Source organism: Phocoena sinus, chromosome 10 (assembly GCF_008692025.1).
Source record: "Phocoena sinus isolate mPhoSin1 chromosome 10, mPhoSin1.pri, whole genome shotgun sequence".
In the NCBI taxonomy this organism is placed as follows: Eukaryota; Metazoa; Chordata; class Mammalia; order Artiodactyla; family Phocoenidae; genus Phocoena; species Phocoena sinus.
In genome coordinates, this window is record NC_045772.1 from 100,626,445 (window position 1) to 100,646,295 (window position 19,851).

The 19,851-nt window shown below is 41.8% G+C and overlaps 1 protein-coding gene across 23 annotated transcripts in view; it reads left to right on the forward strand.

Moving 5' to 3' along the window:
* Positions 1-19,851, forward strand: part of WNK1 (WNK lysine deficient protein kinase 1) — a 135,112-nt gene that overhangs the window by 105,983 nt on the left and 9,278 nt on the right. For 6 of the 23 annotated variants that reach the window (XM_032647191.1, XM_032647204.1, XM_032647207.1 and 3 more), the window contains 17 exons: positions 648-797; positions 2,136-2,576; positions 3,312-3,590; positions 4,275-4,372; positions 4,482-4,644; positions 5,049-5,165; positions 5,493-5,666; positions 5,867-5,921; positions 6,056-6,178; positions 6,699-8,125; positions 9,258-9,341; positions 10,949-11,032; positions 11,585-11,645; positions 15,060-15,133; positions 16,338-16,969; positions 17,555-17,754; positions 19,149-19,343. In XM_032647191.1, the coding sequence (XP_032503082.1) occupies positions 648-797; positions 2,136-2,576; positions 3,312-3,590; positions 4,275-4,372; positions 4,482-4,644; positions 5,049-5,165; positions 5,493-5,666; positions 5,867-5,921; positions 6,056-6,178; positions 6,699-8,125; positions 9,258-9,341; positions 10,949-11,032; positions 11,585-11,645; positions 15,060-15,133; positions 16,338-16,969; positions 17,555-17,754; positions 19,149-19,343 (4,357 nt within the window). The remainder of the gene's footprint in view (positions 1-647; positions 798-2,135; positions 2,577-3,311; positions 3,591-4,274; positions 4,373-4,481; positions 4,645-5,048; positions 5,166-5,492; positions 5,667-5,866; positions 5,922-6,055; positions 6,179-6,698; positions 8,126-9,257; positions 9,342-10,948; positions 11,033-11,584; positions 11,646-15,059; positions 15,134-16,337; positions 16,970-17,554; positions 17,755-19,148; positions 19,344-19,851) is intronic. The other 17 variants (XM_032647193.1, XM_032647206.1, XM_032647208.1 and 14 more) reach the window with 10 other exon arrangements.

Consider the following 19,851-nt stretch of genomic DNA (forward strand, 5'->3'; position numbering starts at 1 on the left):
TTCCAGATGACATTCCCTTTGCTGTACGTTGAGTTGAGTGATAGTGTCCTTGTTTTCAAAGAAGGAAACCTCATTTTGGCAGTAAAATGAGCAATCTCTAAGGTATCACAGCTAGTAAATGGTAAAGCTGACGTTCAGAATTCAATGCTTTTCTCCCATTTTGTAGCCGTTATCAAAGCTATTCTTTAAGCAAATTAATTACACAGTTGATGAAATATTGATAGATGAAGGGAAAGAGATTAAAGGAAGAGATTGGATTAGTTTAATATAGGACCAAAGTGAGAGCTGCTATCAAGAAATGGGAACAAAGAGGGAGGAATTTGGAGGAGAGAGGGTCTGTTTGGACATGGTGTCTGAAGGTGTTTATAAATACCTGAGCTGCTACTGGGGCAGGGAGCCTATTAGGTGAAGAACCAGTGGTGACTCAAACTTTGAAACATGGGTTAGTTCTAGGTTGTACCATCACAAATAAAGAACACCAGATGAAAAAGAAAGATGTGTAAAAAGGGGAATTGGTGAATTTGGGTTTGTGCATGTCTTGATTACTAAAATTGCCATCTTTTACAGACACTGATAGGCAAACATACTTCCTTAGAAACATGCTGTTAATGACTTGAAATAAAACTGACTGATGGTTTTCTTCTCAGCAGCAAGGAGTGCAGCAGACAACCCCCTCTCAGCAGACAGCGCAGTATTCACTTCCCCAGATGTCAGCCTCCAGCGAGGCCATGACTGCACAGCCCACAAGTCAGCCTCAACCTCCACAGTCCTTTTCGCATGTGTCAACAGGAAAACAGGTGAACGCTTAACTTCTAAAAAGGAGTGCCACATGACTTCTACCTTCCCTAATGGTGAAAATTGGTTATTTTCACTGCAAAAATGAAGTGAAAATTGCTTCTTTTGTGTATATGCATTGGTTAATATAAATGTGTGTATACAGCAGCGATAGTCCAAAAATGTTTAACTTTTAGGTTTATCAGCGTAAAATCAGTTTGACAGGTATAGAACTGATAAAGGTGCTGTAGTAATTGAAGCTGTGACATTTTCTAGCATTGTCAGTTGTACCTATCATTCTAGGTTTGCAGTTAATGCTGTGTTTTCACGTAGATTTATGCATTTCCTTCCTTCATTGCCTTCTGAAGTCATAAAAAACCCTTATATGGAATGATTTTTTTTTCTAAGTTATCCTTCTAGTCACTTGAAAAGTAACTCTGGGGACTTCCCTGGTGGTCCAGTGGCTAAGACTCCGTGCTCCCAATGTAGGGGGCCCAGGTTCGATCCCTGGTCAGGGAGCTAGATCCTGCATGCTGCAACTAAAGATCCTGCGTGTTGCAACTAAGACCCGGCACAGCCAAATAAATAATAAATATTAAAAAAAAAAAAAAAAAAAAAAAAAAAGGAAAGAAAAGTAACCCTGTAGAAGATAAGCTCTTCTGAATGACCTTTTTTCAGCTTTAACATCGGGGCAGCTTGTGCTTGTATTGTTTCTGTCATATTTCATCACATCTGAGATACTGTCAATTGTAAAATGCACCATTATTTTATGTAACACTGAGAACTGACATACTATTAATTGTAAGATATATCTTAATGTCATAAACATTAAAATGACCAGGTGGTGGAAAGGGATGATTGCATCGTACAATCAGTGAAATATAGTAATTAGACCTACTTTTACAGGCCTGTGTTAGACTTAAGAATTGTGGAAGCACTATGGATGAGCTCTGACTCCACTGGGAAGGAAGTCCTTTGAATTTCAGTAATCACTGTAGTATCAGTTGTAGATGTAGTGACAGCAAACATGCCAGGGGATTATGGTATGTGAAACATACCTCAGCCAGGCTGTAAAGAAAACCACCTTTCCCATGGAAGGGTTTTCTTTGTTGTTGAACGATGAAGCGTGAGCAAAATTTCCCGCCACAGAAGATTTGGAACAGCAGCCAGTCTGTCTGCCTCCCTGTCTCCTGTTGTCCTCTCCCTGCTCTTACGTGGCACATTAACTTACACTAATGTATGCAAGGGTTTGGTGTTTGTTTTAATTTTCTTTCTTTTTGGCTAATACATAAGTCTTGCTTTTGGCAGCCTTGCTTTTTTTTTTTAAAGTCTGTCTGTTTTGTTTTTCTTTACCTTCCCAGCTTCCAGTTTCCCAGCCAGTACCAACTATCCAAGGCGAACCTCAGATCCCAGTTGCGACACAGCCCTCAGTTGTTCCAGTCCATTCTGGTGCTCACTTCCTCCCTGTGGGACAGCCACTCCCGCCTTCCTCACTCCCCCAGTACTCTGTCTCTCAGATCCCCTCAGCTCCTCAGCCAGCTTTCTCCCCGCTTCCTGTCACCGTGGCAGCTGGCGTTAATCAGCCTCTGCTTACCTTGGCTTCCTCTGCTCCAGCAGCTGCAGTCCCCGGGGGACCCGCCGTGGTCCCTAGTCAGCTTCCCACCCTCCTGCAGCCTGTGACTCAGCTGCCAAGTCAGGCTCACCCGCAGCTCCTGCAGCCAGCAGTTCAGTCCACGGGGATAGCCGCTAACCTCGGGCAGACTGCTGAGGCTTCACTCCCCTCTGGAGATGTTCTCTACCAGGTACCGTGTTGGCTGGTGAGAAGGAGGGCACCAGAGGGTTTGGTTCTAATGATAGAACATCAAGGGCGTAAAAACCTAATAACTGAATATCAGAATAACTAACAATAACGAAAGTTGCTGATCTCAACCAGAGATGCTAAAATAGTAAAATTCTGAGAAAGGACAGGGCGATGATGTCTGATGACTCATTTCCATTTTTCCCAAGACATCTCTTGGGAGAAAAATGGTTCTCTCAATATTCAGTGTAAGCTGATTGAAAGCTAGATATGGCTAATAATAGAATATATCAGGCTTTTTTTTATGGGAAGAGTAAATATGGGTAGCCGACACGGTATCAGTAAAAAGTTTCAGGGTTTAGATTTAGAATATTAGCAAGTCATTATATGACTGGAATGACTGATACCTTGAAGAGTTTTTGCATTCTCCTGTTTGATTGGATAGAAAGTAGGTATTTTCTAGAAGGAATTATGTCTATTCTTCCTATTTAAATAGTCTCCAGGAGGGAAAAAAATAGCAACTTAAAAGTATAGTTGTGTACAGTCCTGTCCCCTAAATTGAAATCAGTTAACCATTTCATTTCAAGAATCTTCTTTAAATTATTAGAAAAAGATCAGGCTACTTTTCTTCACTATGTTCCCTTTTTTTTTTTTTCTTTTTTTTTTCTTGCTTGTCTTGCTGTTTTACTCATTTGATGACCCAACCTGCACTAATTCCCCTTCCTCGTTTCTGTCACAGGGCTTCCCACCTCGACTGCCACCACAGTACCCAGGAGACTCAAATCTTGCTCCCTCTTCCAGCGTGGCTTCTGTGTGCATTCCTTCTACAGTCCTGTCCCCTCCCATGCCGGCAGAAGCACTGGCTGCACCAGGTTACTTTCCTACAGTGGTGCAGCCTTATGTGGAATCAAGCCTTTTGGTTCCTGTGGGCAGTATAGGAGGACAGGTTCAAGTGTCCCAGCCAGCAGTGAGTTTAGCACAAGCCCCCAGTACATCCTCCCAGCAAGCAGCTCTGGAGGTAAATGGAATTCCTGCATGTTTATGTCTAAACTATATGTATAATGGGATAAAAATGACAAAGGAGAAATACAGGTTCCCCTGGTTTAGAATGCACTTGGAAACTACTGCGAACTAACTTCTGAATGACTTCTTGCAGCCGAGTGAAATGCCAGTGTGGGGCCTTGTTGCCACTGGCTGTTCTGTTGGGAAGTGAGTGTGCCTTGGAGGAGATAACGCTGCTAGCACTTCACTTCTTTAGCTAGCCCTTCAGCTGTTGTTCTTATCCTTTCACAAACTCCTGCCATTGACAAGTCACCAGAATACCTTACCCTGCTGTGCTCCCGGTGATCATTTTTGCCCCTCTTGGAGAAAGCTCTGAGCTGTCTTTGCACTTTGCTCTGCCTGCCCTGTTGCACATTCTGGTGAGATGCTGGCTGCATGGCAGGTTGTAGTTTCTCACTACCTAGCAGCTGTGTTGGCTGATGACACACTGTGCAGTCTGTACCAGAGACTAGCTTTAGAAATTTCCTTTGCAATTTTAAGATGACTGTCTGCAGATGCTGAATATTAAGAATTATTAGTAAATGTAGTGCTTCTAGGACTTAGGGGAGGGATAAGGAGAGGAAGAGTAGCGTATTGGGGATGGTCGACAATAAATAAAGTATATTACTGCCAAGGTGTGAATTATCCTTTCTGTTTACAGAGCACTCAGGGCGTCTCTCAGGTGGCTCCTCCAGAGCCAGTTCCAGTGGCTCAGCCACAACCTACCCAGCCTGCTACATTGGTCTCTTCTGTAGACAGGTATGTGACAGTGCAGTTCTCCTTTCTTGAGTGGTAGACAGGATGGTAGGAAACTTTAAAATGTCTCACCTTGAAATCTCATCGTAAACTGAACTTTTTCTTTCCGAAGTGCACATTCAGATGTTGCTTCAGGTATGAGTGACGGCAATGAGAATGTCCCACCATCCAGTGGAAGGCATGAAGGGAGAACTACAAAACGGCATTATCGAAAATCTGTAAGAAGTCGCTCTCGTCATGAAAAGACTTCACGCCCAAAATTGAGAATTTTGAATGTAAGTATTGCTGACTTCTGGGTTTCATATAGTTAGTTCATACCATTTAAATATTTCTAAGGCTTGGGTGTATTGATGAAAGTTTAGGATCTTGTATCACCCAAATGATATTGTTAAATTCCATATTTCTAAAAAAAAAAATATAGAGAGTTTTTATGTGTAAAACAAAGATCTTATATTCTTACCAGACCCTTCAGTGGAAGATGTGTAAGTAGCTGAAAGGCTGATATTTTCTTAAGGTTTTCTTGCTCCTAGTTTAAGAGGCAAAGTAGCAGTGCTTCAAGGAATAGTGGTAACATTCGGCTTAAGTTCAGGTGATAACCTATGTTACTTTGTCACATTCAATAACAGATCTGAGCATGGTTCTTCTGAGATATGAAGTACCTTTTCTTTTTTCTTTTCAGGTTTCAAATAAAGGAGACCGGGTAGTAGAATGTCAATTAGAGACTCACAATCGGAAAATGGTTACATTCAAATTCGATTTAGATGGTGACAACCCTGAGGAGATAGCAACAATTATGGTATGTCTGTTTTTGGAGTTCCAAATTTTTCCTTCATACTTTATCTTCATATCCACTGCCCTAGGCAAGTATGCAATATTTTGTAAACTATTTTGACAGTTAAATATTTATTTCAATGTGAATATAACTAGCACACCAAACCTGTGATTTAGAGGTGCTTTTGTGTAGGGCATGTCTAACTAGGTATTGAAGAACTAACTTACATATTAACTAAATAATAATGCAGGTGGTATGCAGATAGGACAGAAGTCATGAAAGTGGTGATTGAATGACCTAAAGCTTGGGAAACACTGTACTAGTTAAGCTAATGTCACGTTTCTTTTACAGGTGAACAATGACTTTATCCTGGCAATGGAGAGAGAGGCATTTGTGGAACAAGTGCGGGATATTATTGAAAAAGCTGATGAAATGCTCAGTGAGGACGTCAGTGTGGAGCCAGAGGGTGACCAGGGATTGGAGAGTCTCCAGGGAAAGGATGCCTATGGCTTTGCAGGCTCTCAAGTAGGTTCACCGTTCCCGTGGTGAAGCTTCGTTTATGTTAAATATTTGCTAACTTTGCCTTGCACGATGTCCTGCGGTACCACGTTACACCTGTAACTGAGGTTATCAGCGTTTATGTTCTTTCTGCATGTGGCGATTTGCTTTGCCTGCTCATTAAGATTGAGTGACAGAATGAATTTAATCACTTTTGTTTGTTGTAGAAATTGGAAGAGTTCAAACAACCAATTCCTGCATCTTCCATGCCACAGCAAATAGGTGATTTTTTCTTTCCATTGTTTGTTCTTACCTTTGACCTAAGAACTTATGTGCCAATAATGGAATCTTGAAGCTTTGTGTGAGTGACAGTGTATATAATAATAATGCAATTAAATGGTTTGTTTCTTTTTAAGCAGGCCTTCCTACCAGTTCTTTAACTCAAGTTGTTCATTCTGCCGGAAGACGGTTTATAGTAAGTCCTGTGCCAGAAAGTCGATTACGAGAATCAAAAATCTTCAGTGAAGTATCAGATACAGGTAAGGAATTGCTTCTACCACATACATATATAAATCCTGTGTCTCTCCTTTATTGGAAGCGTGGTCATCAAGCAGTAGTTCAAATGATGACATAGACAATAAAGAATAGTAGAAAATTGAGACTGACCAACAGATAAACATTTGGAGACAGGGAAATAGGTGATGAATAGGGAGGATTTGAGCAAAAGGGCACAGAAGGGTGGCCATACTAGATACAGCCCGTGTGACTGATACTGTGTAGATTCAGCACTGTGTGTTTGTATCTCCATTTAGCGCTGCTATGTATCGTTTGAGGTTACTCCGTGTTTTTTTCAGAAATAGATATTCATACAAGATCATTTCTCTTGCTGGAACTGCTATATCACTTAGGCGTTTTACAGCCTATCATGTCCTTGGGGGAGGTTTTATACCTTGTTGGTATGTGGCATTGTTGGGAATCCCAAAAGTAGATTGTTCAGACAGTCTTTTGAAGCCACCTTGTTAAAAAGAACTGATTCTGAGTTTTTATTTTCCTTTGCAGTTGCTGCTTCTACATCGGCTGGTGCTGGAATGAGCTTGTCTCACTCTGCTTCATCCCTTAGTCTACAGCAGGCCTTTTCTGAACTTAGACATGCGCAAATGGCAGAAGGGCCGAGCACAGCACCTGCCAACTTCCGTCCGACGGGGCCAGCGTTCCCAGCAGTGCCCCCTTCCGTGATCAGCCCTGCTGGAGCTCCAGCCACAGCGGCAGCCGTACCCTCAGCGTCAGCCCCTGCCACGGGCTGCCCTCTTAGTGACGCTTCCGCATCAGCTGTTCAGTCTGAGGTTGCAGTGCCCACTGAAAAGGGGATTGCTGGAGTTGCCACCTGCACAGGTGTAATACCCTCCAGTGGTCTCCCTGTACCACTTGCATCTGAATCCCCGATACTTTCCAGTGTGGTGTCAAGCATCACAGTGCCTGCAGTCATCTCAGTATCAGCGACATCCCAGTCAGTTCAGGCTCCCACACCTGGGAGCGTTGTTTCCGGTACAGGCACATTCCCCTCTGTACCAGTCTCAGTGACGGCAGCCTCTGCAGTGAGCAGTGCTGCTGCCCCAGGCGCTAAGCCTTCACCTGTATCGTCGCAGCAGGTGGCGGGCAGCATGGCTGGGACAGCCACGCTAACATCCGTGTCGGCAACCGCTCCAGTCCCGAGTCTAGCTGCACAGCCGTCCCTTCCACCCAGCAGCAGCACCTCTGCTCTTACTCGAGCTGAGACTGTAGTGGTTAGTGCACACGCACTGGATAAGCTATCTCACAGCAGCGTGGCCGGATTGGCCTTGTCCCTCCCCGCGTCATCTTCCTCTCCCTCCCTGGGGGCAGCGGTATCTAGTGCTGTTTCTCAGCCTGGCGTGGCTCATCCTTTGGTCATCCCATCAGCTGTGGCTTCTACTCCTGCCCTTTCCCAGGCAGGACCTACTTCCACACCTTTACTACCCCAAGCTAGTGTCCCACCTTTGGTACAACCTCTTGCCAGTGTGCCTGCTGTACAGCAGACACTAGTTCATAGTCAGCCTCAACCAGCTTTGCTTCCCAACCAGCCCCATGCTCACTGTCCTGAAATAGATGCTGACACTCAACCCAAAGCTCCTGGGATTGATGACATAAAGACTTTAGAGGAAAAACTGCGGTCTCTCTTCAGTGAGCACAGCTCGTCTGGAGCTCAGCATGCTCCTGTCTCGCTGGACACGTCACTCGTCATGGAGACCACTGTCACACCAGGCCTCCCAACCACTGCTGTTGCACCAAGCAAACTCATGACTTCCACTACAAGTACTTGCTTACCACCAACCAGTTTGCCCTTAGGAACAACTGGTTCGTCAGTTATACCAGCGGTCACTCCTGGGCAAGTTTCCACCCCAGTCGGCGCTGTACCGGGAGTGAAACCTGGAACTGCTGCACCAAAGCCACCTTTAACTAAGCCTCCAGTAAGCTTCTTGTTTTGAAATAGTTTGAAAAATAAGATCACTCTTCTCCCCCTCCCCCAAAAGTACACTTTTAACAATACAGCCTTGCAGTATAGTTATAAAGATGCCTAGCTTGTGGTAGGTACTCAGTATTTATTAAATAAATTGATTGAAGGTGATTTTAGGATGTATGTACATGAACATGAGGTGTTTTTTTTTTATGAAATATGGCAGGATTGGGGGTTAATTATGTTGTAAGATTTTCTAAGAGTGTATATAACAGGTGAAATACAAGCATTATTTCTGAATTGGTACAGACTGAAGAAATCCGTTTCCCAAAAGGGAGCTGAGTGTTTCTGCTGGCGATTGTACATAGTAACAGCAGTTCACAGTTTTTGTTTCCATGAGAATGAAGCAAATGTTCTGCCTTGCTCAGATTCCATAGATGTACAGTTTGAGGTTTATAAAAAGTTGGAAGTTGGTGATGACTTCGATGCGGTGGAGGAGAAATTAATCTAATGCTAGGGATAAAATAACTAGAAAGTGTTTTTTGGCTCTGCTGTGGTGGCTTCCTCTCATTCTGCCATATTCAGTCTCTCATCTTCTCCTAACAAGGCTGTGTTTCTCCTCCTGTATTGTATGCTTCGCCCATCTTTCTGCATTGCCATTGATGTGAGATTCTTTTTACAGCAGGGTAATATAGAGGCTTCACTCAGACAAAATACAGATTACTTGATGGTATTAGATTTCCGATGCCTTTCGTTATCAGACCTGCCCCATGGTTATTTCTGAACTGTTCTGTTTTCCCAGGAAAGCCTGATAATACTGTACCAAAGAAGAGGCTCAGGAGTATCTGGACTGTGCCTCTTGTGTCTAAACAGCCTTTGTTCTGTCTGCTTTCACTAGGGGATAGCCTTTTACTAAACTTTTCTGTTCGTTCTATTGGTACGTCATAGTAACCCCTGTAATAGTATCATGATTATAATGTCCTTTATTTAAGGTAGATACCAGCGTGTAACCCAGGTGAGAAGCTTGCCTTAACTAGATACATTTTATTCTTATGCTTCTGCATTTGAATTAGTTGGTTTGCTCTCCAGTATGCAGTCTTTACTCTTAGTGTCTCATGGACTTGAATTTCCCTTCGTGTCTGTAGGTGTTGCCAGTGGGTACTGAACTTCCAGCTGGTACTCCACCCAGCGAGCAGCTGCCACCTTTTCCAGGACCTTCACTAACGCAGGTGCCCCAAGACTTGGCAGATTTCTTTTTGTGCCTCTCCTTTCTTTCACAAGCTCATTTAAATTCTCCATTGCATGATCTTGCCTTCTGGCTCCTATTTGATTTTGACTTAGTAAAAACTTTCTTTTAAAACACCATAGCTGATGATACAGGCCCTACTTAAAGTAAGAAGCAAATCATCTAAAAATCATTTGATATTAATATTTTTTCATATCTTACGAAAAAAGAAGATAGCAAACGTGACAGTTTGCCAAAAGAAATATAATTCCTCTGTCATTCATACTTTTGTAGAGCAGTGAAAGATTAGACCATTGTGGAAGTAAAAGATTATATGTCATCAAAATTAACTGTGAAAGTTCCTGAGGAAAGGCTACCACCCTGATAACTGGTAACGCCCTTTTTCTCTGAGTTCAGTACAACCTGTTTTTTCTTGAATATTTGACATTTTTTTTCAGTGACCACCTAATGAAGTAATTGGGTATAAGGGTCGTGTTTATAAAAAACAGGTATTATATCTTAAAGTACAAAAACCACACAGCTCAGCTAACATGAGACTGCTCCGAGAAGAACTGAGACCGGTGACATGAATGTGAGATTCCCATCTCACACTCAGTTCTGCTCACTACGGGTCAGAATTGCCTGCACTATTTAAATTATTATTTCCCTTTCCCACCCTACCCCCGACCCTACACATTAGTTGAATTCCCATAAATAAAGTACTTGGTATGATCCCATTGTAACTAGGAAAAAACTTCTGACATGGGACAGGCTAGTAAACATTGAAAATAAGTTAGGAATTTATTTTAGAATAAGATATAAGAAAAACATGGTAAATTGCTAACTTGAAGTCTGAATTTATCCTACTTCTTAATCCCAGATGTACAGTAAAACATAATTTAAGGAACTTGCCATAGTAAAGTAATAACTCCAATAGAGAACCCATTCCATCGGCTGCTAAATTTTGAAAAAAAAATGCATTGTGAAAGTCTTGAACCTATTTTCTCATTAAAAACATGTATTCCAGTTCCTAAGAGGGCCCAAAATGTGATGAGAAACTGCAAATTAGATATGTAGTGGGTGAGGATAAGTGGATGCTGCTGCATGTAGAGGGAGAAGCATGGATGAAGGCTGGAGAGGCATAGGTAGCTAGAAGCCAAGATAGTGACAGAGTATGTTAATGCCATCTTTTATTCATAAGGACATGCTCTCAGAAAGATGTGCCCAACTGAAAAAGAAAATAGGGGGCAGTACAGTTAATCTACCAATCAATCTTGATACATTTTCCAGAATATATTTTTAAGGAGAGGACAAATAGTTAACTTTTCTATCTCTAAGTAACATCAAACATAGAAGGTAAGAAAGAAGACTTCAAAACTCTAAAAACATAAATGTAACTGAGTTTTTCTGTGGCTTGAGAACTTGACAGTAAAATTTTGAGAGCTTGGTAATTCATTCAGTTACAACTAAGTTGAACTTAGGATATCGAGTTTAATGTTGAGTGAGCAGACGCGTGTTATGTTGTGTGGCCCTGAAGCAGGAAGCAGTGTGTCCTGTGTAAGCTGGCTCTGGCTGTGCCCGAGGCTGTGCTCACTGTGTTGTGTCCTTCAGCCCCAGCAGCCCCTGGGAGATCTGGATGCTCAGCTGAGAAGAACGCTCAGTCCAGAGACCGTTGTGCTGACGTCTGCAGTTGGTGTGAGTTCTGATAAAATCTCCCCACAACCCTAATATATTATATTTCTGGATTATAAGCTGTAACCTAGACCATTATTAATACCTTTAACACCTAGTCAGAGTCTTTGCTTGTTCCAGTCGACAGAAATGAGACGATGAATGAAAGAGTAACACTGACCCAGTAGTGTAACTATGGAAAAAATTTGATTTGGGAGACACTTTTCTTGTCTTACCTGTGGTTCCGATCATACCACAGATCAGTTCTATGGACTTTGTGTTTATGCTTTGGAGAAGGCTGTACTTTAAGTTCGAAGTCTTAACTTCTTCCTTTTAGGCTTGTGACACAATAATGTTCTGATTAAAACTACTTTTTCTATGAATATCCAAGTTATACTTTTGAGCATTCCATGAGAAAAATTAAGAAAGCAGTTTGGAGAGGTTAAGACTCAAAATTTCTTTTAAAAATCTATAAAATGCCTGTCTTTCTTTACATCAGACTTATTTTTAGGTTAGAAAGTCACTCTTTTTAAGTCACTGATGCTAAAGATGTTGTGTATCTGTGTGTGTTTGCAGCCCGTGTCCGTGGTGGCTCCAACAGCAGTTGTGGAAGCAGGAGCCCAGCTTCAGAAGGATGGTGAGAAGCATCCTTCTTCCTCTGTATTCCCACTTCCAGACCTTCCTGTAATTGATGGTAGAGGTTACTATGTCAAAGACACATTCTCGAGAGTTCGTAGGTGTACTTGAGACTGTGTTGAACAACATTTTTATGTATTTCATGATTGAGGAGCATTGATACTAATATTGAGAGCATGTAATATCAGCAAAGTTGTGAATTTTTTACTTTTTTTTTTTGAGAGGTAGCATGCCAGGGAGTAATGATAATTTCTTAGCATAAGACCCTTTGTTATTATTAGCTCAGCCAAATCCTTGGTAAGAGATACAAGGAGATGCAAGCATATTTATAAAAGTTAATTCGTTGGCCACCTCTTGGCTTTTGAGATGTATAGAAATATAGATAAGTTTGAACAGCATTGATGGTAGAAATACAAATGTAAGATTTCAAATCATCAGTTTAAACATTATTATTTTTTTTTTTTTTGGCTGTGTTGTGTCTTCATTGCTGTGCGCGGGCTTTCTAGTTGCGGCGAGCGGGGGCTACTCTTTGTTGTGGTGCGCGGGCTTCTCATTGTGGTGGCTTCTCTTGTTGCAGAGCATGGGCTCTAGGCGTGCGGGCTTCAGTAGTTGTGGCTCATGGGCTGTAGAGCACAGGCTTCAGTAGTTATGGCGCATGGGCTTGGTTGCTCCGTGGCATGTGGGATCTTCACAGACCAGGGCTCGAACCCGTGTCCCCTGCATTGGCAGGCGGATTCTTAACCACTGTGCCACCAGGGAAGCCCCCAAACATTTTAATCTATTTCTGGAGTCTCTAGACTTGGTCTGTCCATAAATATCTCTTTTTTAAAAAGGCACATTTCCAACTTAATTTTGTAAAAATTGTCCATACCAACAACTTAAATGTTTTCTTAGAACTTTTATCACCATGTGCTTAGTCATAAGTTCATTATCAGCTACTAGTGCTGTAAAGTTTTGTTGTAAGTCTCTTTTCACCATCAGTCCCACAGAACCTGGGAAACGTAACTTATTTTTTGTTGCCTTTTCCTTCAGAATCATTTATAATCAAAAGTGAAAATAATTGAATGAGATATGCTTAATGTAATTTTATATAGCACGTGCTTAATAATATTTTTCCCTTTTTATTATATCCATTCTCCTCAACACCACCTGACATAAATGTAATTCCCTGAGCAACTATTAATAAGATTACCTGAATGCTCTTCTTCCTGTCTTCCTTAAGTGCTAAATTTCACTTAAAACCTTTCTAAAGTAAATTATTTTCAAGGCAGTCACAATCTGAATTGGCTCTCATTTTAAAAGAAGTGACTTGAAAGTCAGTGGAACAGATTAGAAAGTCTAGAAATGGACAAACTAAAATGTAATGTAGAAAATGAAAAAGGTTACCTTTCAAATCAGTGAGAAAAGGGGATATTTCAGTAAATGGTTTGGGACAACTGGACAGCCATTTGGAAAAAAGTAAAGATAGATCACTAGCCTAGGCCAAAGTAAATTCAAAATGGAACAAAGGTGGAAAATGAGCTCATAAAACAGGACTGTACGAAAACAAAAGGAATCTTTTTCTTTTTTTTCCCAATTGTCTAGAGCAGGGTTGACAAACTTGTTCTGTAAAAGGCCAGGAAGGGAATATTTTAGGTTTTGCTGGCCATACGGTCTCTGTCATAGCTACTCAAGTATCCAACATATTGTAGCCTAAAAGGAGTAATAGATAATAAATAAAGGAAGGAGTTTAACTGTGTTCCAATAAAATTTATTTATAAAAACAAGCAGTGGGCTAAATTTGGTCCACAGATCATAGTTTGCTGCTCCCTGATATAGAGAAAGATGTTGTTATTACATTTAATCCCCAACCCAGAAGCATTAATAGATTTTAAATTTCTGCATGGGGAGAAAAAGTACTGTTTTGTCCAAAGATAAATGGAAAACTGGGAAATGTGTGTGTTGTATATTCGTATCACAAAAAGGACTAGTTTTGTTAATATAAAGAATTTATGTAAATTTGGCATGGACCAAGGAATAATCAAAAGATACAGAAAAAAAAGAAACTTAGACATGAAGATACTTAACTTCCTTCATGAAACAAATGCAGAATAAAACTACAAGTGATTGTATTTCTCACCTGTCCTTGGTAAATTCAGAAGTTTAAAAGCCACTGGTGACTTGGTACGGCCTTTTTGGAGATCAGTTTATGTCTGTCAGTGTTTTAAATGACAGCGATTCAGTATTGGGTTGGCCAAAAAGTTTGTTTCGGTTCCTAAATGAGCTTTTTAGCCAACCCAATACTTCTATTTTTAGGTATTTATTTCACAGATCTATAAGAATATACATATTAGAGCACTTTTATAGTAACAAGAAGTTTGGAATAAGTTAAATTCCCATCAGTAGAAGCCTGGATAAAATGTGGTACATTTTTAAATTTTTCATATGTATATACATACGCTACAACCCTGGGCAGCCATTAGAAGGAATGAGACGGTGTGGAAAGACATCCTCAGTTACATCTCTAAATGCAAGTAGCAAAAGCAATATTCTGCTGGTTGTATAAAGTAAAGAAAATGCTGATCTATATTAACTATCGCTAGAAAGAAACTCAAACAAGTGATTGTCCCTAAAGAGGAGGACCTCGGTGGCTTTAAAGTGGCTCAAAACTACTTACCAGTGATTCTGCCACTTACACTGTCCTGCTCCAGGATTTTGCTTAAGTGTTGCCTAAACCAGTTTGTCATAGCTGGTTTTCATTTAAAAATGGGTCTTTAGTATCCTAGGTAAAATCTTACTGTTTGCTTCATATATTTCTGCCTTTGAATCATAGGATGAAATTGTAGTGTCATTTCCTGTTAGCCTTAGTTTATTTTGTTGTTTTTTGTCTTTTTTTTGCGGTACGCGGGCCTCTCACTGTTGTGGCCTCTCCCGTTGCGGAGCACAGGCTCCGGGCGCGCAGGCTCAGCGGCCATGACTCACGGGCCCAGACGCTCCGCGGCATGTGGGATCTTCCCGGACCGGGGCACGAACCCGTGTCCCCCGCATTGGCAGGCGGACTCTCAACCACTGCGCCACCAGGGAAGCCCAGCCTTAGTTTTTATAGTATCTCTTCATGTTTGAGTTAGGCCGTGAAGCCACCTTGGTGCTGTGTGACTTTTACTCCTCCAAACAGTGCCATGTCGTCTGTGCGAGTGTACAAGGGAAGGTAGAGGGTTTCACAGCGATACAGTCTTTCACACTCAAGGTGTCTAGTAGGAAAGCAAACAGTAACTGTTTCCCCTTGTTGGACAGGGTCAGGGAAAGGGAGGTAAGGAAATCTCTTTCTTCTTCTGATGTAGTCTCATTTTGCTGTGTTTCTGGCTGAAGCAAAAAGAAGCCAAGTAAAAAAAGATGCTGATTTAAGTTCTTTTCCTCTTCTATGTACTTGTTTCAGTGTCTCAAGTCACAGAAGGTCCTATCCTAGCACCCACTTCAGGGACTGGTGTTTTTAAGATGGGGCGATTTCAGGTAAGACAGTCACTGCTGGGGGATTGTGTATATAATAAAAAAAGGGATTCCCAATTTGGGGGGAGTGTGTATATAATAAAATTATTATCTACCTTTTGGGACCTAATTGCCATCAATGATATATTTCTTTTATATAAAGCACTTTTTAGCTCTTTATCATTTTCCCCTCTTAAAAATAATACATGCTAATTAAAGAAAATAAAGAATATTTAGAACAGTAGAGAAAACAGTAGATAGTCACACTCTCTGCCCATCTTCCACCCCACCCCCCAGGATTACTCTTTGGGGTGTGTTTCTTTCTGTTCCTTTGCTCTGTACACGTGTGTATCTAACATTGGCCCTGCTTCTCCTCTGAATGATATTGATACTTGGTAGCTTTTTCCCATCTGGTAGTAGGTTTATCTAACCATTTTCCTATTGTCAGTCATTAGGTGGTTTCTGATTTTTCCAACACAGTAAGTAAAGTAACAGTGAACGTCTTTGTATATAAAAACATTTTCCATGTTTAGGATAATTTTCTTAGGATTAATTTCCAAAGTGAAAATACTGAGTCATCATCAAATAATACCATCTAATTGTATTTTCCCAGTTGGGAAACAAGTGAACATTTTCTGGCTTAGTACATAGGGCTATACAAGCTTTGAAAATCTTTTTTTTTTCTTTTTCTGTTTTCACACCTGCTTTCTTATTATTCTCATGATAGCAATTGAAGTTGAGGATATTAGGTCATATTTTTCTCATTTGTAAACTGAGTTTCTCAGAGTTTGTCGCCGCGCTGAGTTTGTATTTATAATAAAATACGTTGTCGAACTAGGACAATGATCTAGATCCTTCTTTTAGCACCGGCTAGTTGTGCTGATTCTTGAAGCTTAGCTGGCATTTAACATTTATTGGATTTAATCTTTGTAGTTTTTCTTGTTCACAAGCAGCCCTCGATATTGCGTGACCTGTTGTTATTTATATTTCCAGTAGGATGTACTCTGAGCCCTGTGCACAACATGAGATACGAGAGTAAATCATTTACTTAGCTTAGCCAGCCACTCAGAGTCTACATCTCATCTGTACATCTCAGCATAGATATGTCATGCTCTACAGTGAATGGTATTCAGTTTATTTTCACAGTCAGAGATGGAGGGGCTATGCAAACAATCAGCCTACTCAGACTGGGAAATAAAGTGATTCACTTTTGGTCTCTTTCCGTCAGGTTTCAGTTGCAATGGATGATCCCCAGAAAGAGGGTAAAAATAAGTCAGAAGATGTAAAGTCTGTTCATTTTGAATCCAGTACTTCAGAGTCCTCAGTGCTGTCAAGCAGTAGTCCAGAGAGTACCCTGGTGAGGCCAGAGCCCAATGGGATAGCCGTCCGTGGCGTCTCTTCAGATATGCCGGATAGTAGCGCCCGTAAAACTCCTGAAACTGGGCAGCCAACCAAGGTTGGACGTTTTCAGGTGACAACTACAGCAAGCAAAGTCGGTCGTTTCTCCGTTTCAAGAACCGAAGACGAGATTACTGAGGCAAAGAAGGAGGGACCAGTGGTATCTCCTCCTTTTCTGGATTTGGGACATGACGTTCTTCCTGCTGTGATACCAAAGAAAGAGAAGCCCGAACTGTCAGAGGCTGCACATCTGAACGGGCCGTCCTCTGACCTGGAGGCTGCCTTCCTCGGTCGGGATGTGGACGATGGCTCAGGGAGTCCGCACTCCCCGCAGCTGAGCTCAAAGAGCCTCCCTGTCCAGGGCCTGAGTCATTCCTTCAACTCCTCTTACATGAGCAGTGACAATGAATCAGATATTGAAGATGAGGACTTGAAGTTAGAGCTGCGGCGGCTACGAGAAAAGTACGTGCGTTTCTCCTGTGAAGGGGTACCGGCAGAGCCGTGTGAAGAGCTGGCTCCCAGAGCTGGAGGGTGGGGTGTACGAGAGCTGGCTGTCTGAAGGTAGTTCTTACAGAACCGCTTCAGCGCCTGGGCATTACTCGTAGCATGTTATTGTTGTCAGTGGCTCTTTTGCGTTGTGAGCCTCATCTTAGCTATTATTGGTCTACCAGATGAACCTGGTAATGACACTGGGATATGGATTACGATAGCAGGTTTTCTTGGTCACGTTTGATGAACTGGGTCCGTTCCGATTCGCAAGTTCAGTATTCCTGTGTAGAGCTTCCAAGTCAGGAAATCTCTTTCTCCTAACACATCACCAACCATTTGTGGTTGGCTAGGAGCTTGCTGGAATTTGGCTTGGGTAACGGAGGCCAGCAAGAGGAGCTGACACACTAGAATCACAAGGTGACAGCAGTTAGATTCAGTACATTTGGGGGAAGGATTCACTGGTGAGTAAATACGTGAATGGAGGTTAAATAATGTTGTTAATTCTTGTTTGAACAAAGGTGGTTATACTTTTGAATTATGCTTGGTTATCTTTCATAGACATCTTAAAGAGATTCAAGACCTGCAGAGTCGCCAGAAGCATGAAATTGAATCTTTGTATACCAAACTGGGCAAGGTTCCTCCTGCTGTCATCATTCCCCCAGCTGCCCCCCTTGCAGGGAGAAGAAGGCGACCCACCAAAAGCAAAGGCAACAAGTCTAGTCGCAGCAGTTCCTTGGGGAATAAAAGCCCTGGACCAGGTCAGCCGTGGCTGTCCCATCTTATGTTTTTGTCTCCAAATGTGTATATAACCTACGGAACATTTGTTAAATTTCGAAGGCGTTTGACTTCCCTAATACGCTTGCTTCCTTGCCTTGTCTACTCCCCGTATTTATAGAACGTCTTTTGAGTTTATGGAAGACAGGTCAGTGCTATGACCTATTCCTTTGTAATCCATATTGCCTCCGTTTATAGTTGTTGATGAGGATAAAACCCTTAGCTTTGCCTGCTAACTCGTGGAGCTCACATTTCACCAAGCTCGTAGGCAGTTGAGAGAAAATTCATTGTTCTCTGTTAGTAAAGTCCAGGTAGATTCTTCCTTTTTAATGAATGAATTGGTCATAATTACAACAGGGATGAATGTAAATTTCATGTAAGTATTTGGGTATGTCATATGATAATTTCCTTGGCTAAAGTTTTTGTTTTATTTATCTGTATTGGAATAAAGAACTTGCTAGTGTTTATAATCAAAAAAATAGTTAAATCATAATCTCTGGAAATGAATTGTAGTTTACCTATTTTTTATTATGATAGCGAGTTTTTACCCTTTGGTGAAATTATGGTAATGTTAACAGATAACTAGTTGAAAAGTGAAAGCAGCTAAAATAAGTTTATACCTCATACTTGCTCTTCAGTTCTAATATAAATATGTTGGAAAGCAGTTGTAAGCTTAACAGCTTTCCATTCTCTGGAAGCTTTCAGAGAGCCCAGCTTTTCTCTAGCACGCGAGAGCCAGTTCGTTAGGAGACGTGTGATGATGAGGAATAGCAGCTAATTCAGGTTCTGATCCCAATTTTGACCTTCTTTGTGCGTGGACTTCTAGTCCACTAGCCACTAAGGGATAGAGAAGTTAGTCCATTTCAGGCCACCTGGCTAATGATTGAAAGCCACCTTTTAAGAATAATTTTAAATACGCATTACTCTCCAGTCCCTACATCATTTTCGACATCTCTTTTGTACTTGATCTGACACATGTACAGGAAAGACTAAGCAGAGACTGTCTCTGGAACCAGTTTGTATCATGATCCAACTCAGTGTTTATAAGAGGGTAAAAAAGGCAATGCTGAGATTCCAAAATGGAATTCTCTCATGTCCACTGCACGTGCTAGTCTTCTTGCTCAGCTTAGACTTGGAATCATCCAAGTTGTCCATGGCTCAGCATCTTCAGGGATGGGGTCCTGTAGCCCTGTTGCCTGTTGAGTCTCCTGCTACATCTCACTTCCCCTCCTGTCAGTGAGACCCTTGCTCTTTGATCTCTTATAGTTTTTGGCCCATTATTAATCCGTCAGTGGGACACATTGGAGGAAAGACAGTGCCTGTCAGGTGTCGTTGGAAGGCTGTGCACGTTCCCTCATGCCGCTGTGTCTTTTGGCAGGTAACCTGTCTGGCCAGAGTGCAGCTTCAGTCTTGCACCCGCAGCAGACCCTCCCCGCTCCTGGCAACATCCCAGAGACGGGGCAGAATCAGCTGTTACAGCCCCTTAAGCCATCTCCCTCCAGTGACAACCTGTATTCAGCCTTCACCAGTGATGGTGCCATTTCAGTACCAAGCCTTTCTGCTCCAGGTCAAGGTAAGAAATCAGAGCAGCCAGCATCTTCCAAGAACATTAAAATGGACGTATTGCCATATGTGGGACAAAAGCCTGGTGAGGAACCTGTTCAGGTGGGTTGGAGGAGCAGCTGACCAGGAACCAGCTGCACGGTACCCACATGATTCTTTGGGCTGTAAGGGGAGTGGGTGGGATCACTGCTCCCATCGGGTGGAAATAGGTTTTTTCAAGGGACTACAGTAAAAAGTGACACCTGTGCCCTGTGAAGCCTCAGTGAGATGAGTGACTCCTTTGGGATTTGGAGCGTATGCTTTAATACTAGACTGGGATTTCCTGGACCACATTCTAAGGAGTTTTAGCCATTTCTGAAAGTTAATGCATTTGATTAGCCAGTGTAGACTTCTAAGATTTCTAAGTATGAGAGACACATACTAAAATGAATTCAAGTTTTTACCCATAATCTACTTCCCAAATATAGGTTAATAAACAAATGTTTAATAAAATGATCACTGAGAACATTCCTGTAGAG